The sequence below is a fragment of the Leishmania panamensis genome (genome assembly GCF_000755165.1).
Source record: "Leishmania panamensis strain MHOM/PA/94/PSC-1 chromosome 27 sequence".
Taxonomy (NCBI): domain Eukaryota; phylum Euglenozoa; class Kinetoplastea; order Trypanosomatida; family Trypanosomatidae; genus Leishmania; species Leishmania panamensis.
This window is the reverse complement of record NC_025873.1, coordinates 992,331-994,627: the sequence shown is the minus strand read 5'-3', so window position 1 is coordinate 994,627 and position 2,297 is coordinate 992,331. Positions and strand designations below refer to the sequence as shown.

Below are 2,297 nucleotides of genomic sequence, written 5' to 3'. Positions count from 1 at the left end.
ACCACACACACACACACACACAATCACCAGCTCGGTGTGCTTATGCCTGTAGGAGAGGAAACCACAGAGACGGCGAGCGCGCACCCACAGTAGTGGAAAAAATAGGGGGATCGAGAGAGACAGAGAGACAGAGAGAGGGAAAAAGAATGAGTTGTCGCGGTGGCAGCAGCAGCACGTGGACGCGCCACCCTCCTCCTCCACTATTGCGGCTCTCACCACGCACCCGCCTACTCAGCCGCCCTCACACAAACCCGCACAAGAAGATGCGCACAACAGTCGGTACGTGCCCAAGTACCGCTCGTGAGCCCAATAAGAAGTGACACTGGCGCGTGCCGCTCTCTGTGTCGGTGCGTGGGTATGTGTGAGTCACTCAAGCGCTCCCTGCGTCTCTCTCTCTCTTCACTCGCATCCTCCTTTGGCCGCTTGCCATCTCTCTGCCTTCCACCCCGCCACCCCCTCCCGAGCGACTGTTTCGCCCATTCCTTCACAGGACGGGCGTCGCTGCGTCTTCCGCCGCGCCTCCCGCCCACGTTGCCACACATCAGCGGGCCCCACACGTCCCATATAGTGCGTAGTTGCCCTACTATCACTGCTGCGCGCAGCCGGCCGTCTGCACGCGCGGCTGGTCGCCATCGTCGTCGTAGGCGTTGCGGCGTGCCTCCTTTTCCAGATCGACGTGCGACTCCTGCAGCGTGTGCGTCTCGGCACCGTCCTTGGTCGGCGGCTGCTGCGGGTAGCCGAGCATCTTGCGCAGCTCCGGCACGGCCGTCGGCCGCAGCGTCTTGGGAAAGACGACGCGGAAGTGGAGGATGAGGTCGCCGCGCTCCATGCCGCCAGTGTGTGCGACAGGCATACCCTCGCGGTTCACGCTGTACATAGTAGCAGGGTCGATGACGGTGCCGGCGGAGGAGGAGACGGCTAGCTCGCGGCCGTCGAGCTGCGTAATGTTCAGTGAAAAGCCAGTGAGGGCCTCAGCGAGGGAGATGGTGTGCTCCATGAGGAGGTGGTTGCCCTTGCGGATGAAGTTCGGGTGCGGCTTCTGGTCCAGAATGATGATGATGTCGCCGGAGAGCTTGACGCTAGGGATCTGGTCACCCTCCCCGCTGAAGGTGACGCTGTCGCCACGGTGCATGCCCTTCTCCACCACCACCTCGAACACCTTCTTGTCCTTGTGGATCTGCTGGCCACGGCAGCTGAGACACTTGTCCTCCTCTCGCAGGCTTGTGCCCTTGCCCTTGCACGCCGGGCACGCAGTTTGTATCTGCTGAATAAACCCGGGCTGTAGCTGGCGAGTCACCATCCGCACACCTCGGCCACCGCAGTCCTTGCATGTGGCACTCACGCCAGCCACCTTGGACCCGGTGCCGTTGCACTGTGAGCACAGCCGGTCGCGGGTGATGGCGAGCTTGATGGTCTTGCCGCAGTAAAAGGCCTCCAGCGGCACCGGCAGCTCGTGCACAATGTCCTTCGGCTTCGGCTCGCCGCGCGGGCGGCCACCACCTCCAAAGAAACTCGCGAAGATGTCGCTCGGGTCGACACCGCCGCCCTGCATCTCCACCGCGTCCTTGCCGAACTGGTCATAGCGCTTGCGCTTTTCGGGGTCCGACAGGCACTCGTACGCGACCGACACCTCTTTGAACTTCTCCTGCGCACCAGGTTCGGTATTCTTGTCCGGATGGTACTTAAGCGCCAGCTTGCGGTAGGCGCGCTTGATCTCATCCTCGCCCGCGTCGGGGCTCACGCCGAGGGCGTTGTAATAGCCGGTCTCCTTCACCATTTGTGGGGGAGCGGGTGAATAAGTGTGTCTATTCAGGAATGAGAAGGGAGGGGGGAGTAGAGCGCTGCTCCAACTTGTTGCACAGCAAGCACACAGGGAGAGGCAAACAGCAGCCGCAGCAGAGGCAACAACGATGCTGATACACTGGCGTACACACACACACACACACACACAGCCAGTCAGTCCGTCAGTCCGTCAGACGCGAAAAGAGAGGGTTTAGTGAGGCGCGTGAGTTTTGTGGAGGGAGGAGGTCCTGCAGATGTGAACGCCTCACAGACCGAGACACAAAGACCCGACTGAAATTCAGCTTTAATATGCGTTAATGCGGTCAAGTGGCTTAGGGAGGGAGGGAGGGAAGGAAAGAGCAACGGAGATGAATAGTGGCACGTTCCTCTATGACTCTGCACGCGTGTAGGGTAGGGGGAGGGGAAGAACGAGAGAACAACAAGGGAAGGTGGAGAAAGAGGTGAAAAAAGGGGGAGGGGTGCCACATCAGCGAAAAGCTCCTTCCCAGGGGGGG

General features: G+C 60.9%; 1 protein-coding gene across 1 annotated transcript; it reads right to left on the bottom strand.

Moving 5' to 3' along the window:
• Positions 1-586: 586 nt before the first annotated feature.
• Positions 587-1,777, bottom strand: LPMP_272430 (heat shock protein DNAJ, putative; the record flags this gene model as incomplete). Its single annotated transcript, XM_010702027.1, has 1 exon — positions 587-1,777. The coding sequence occupies one exon, from the start codon at positions 1,775-1,777 to the stop codon at positions 587-589; it is 1,191 nt and encodes a 396-aa protein (XP_010700329.1).
• Between the last annotated feature and the right edge of the window lie 520 nt (positions 1,778-2,297).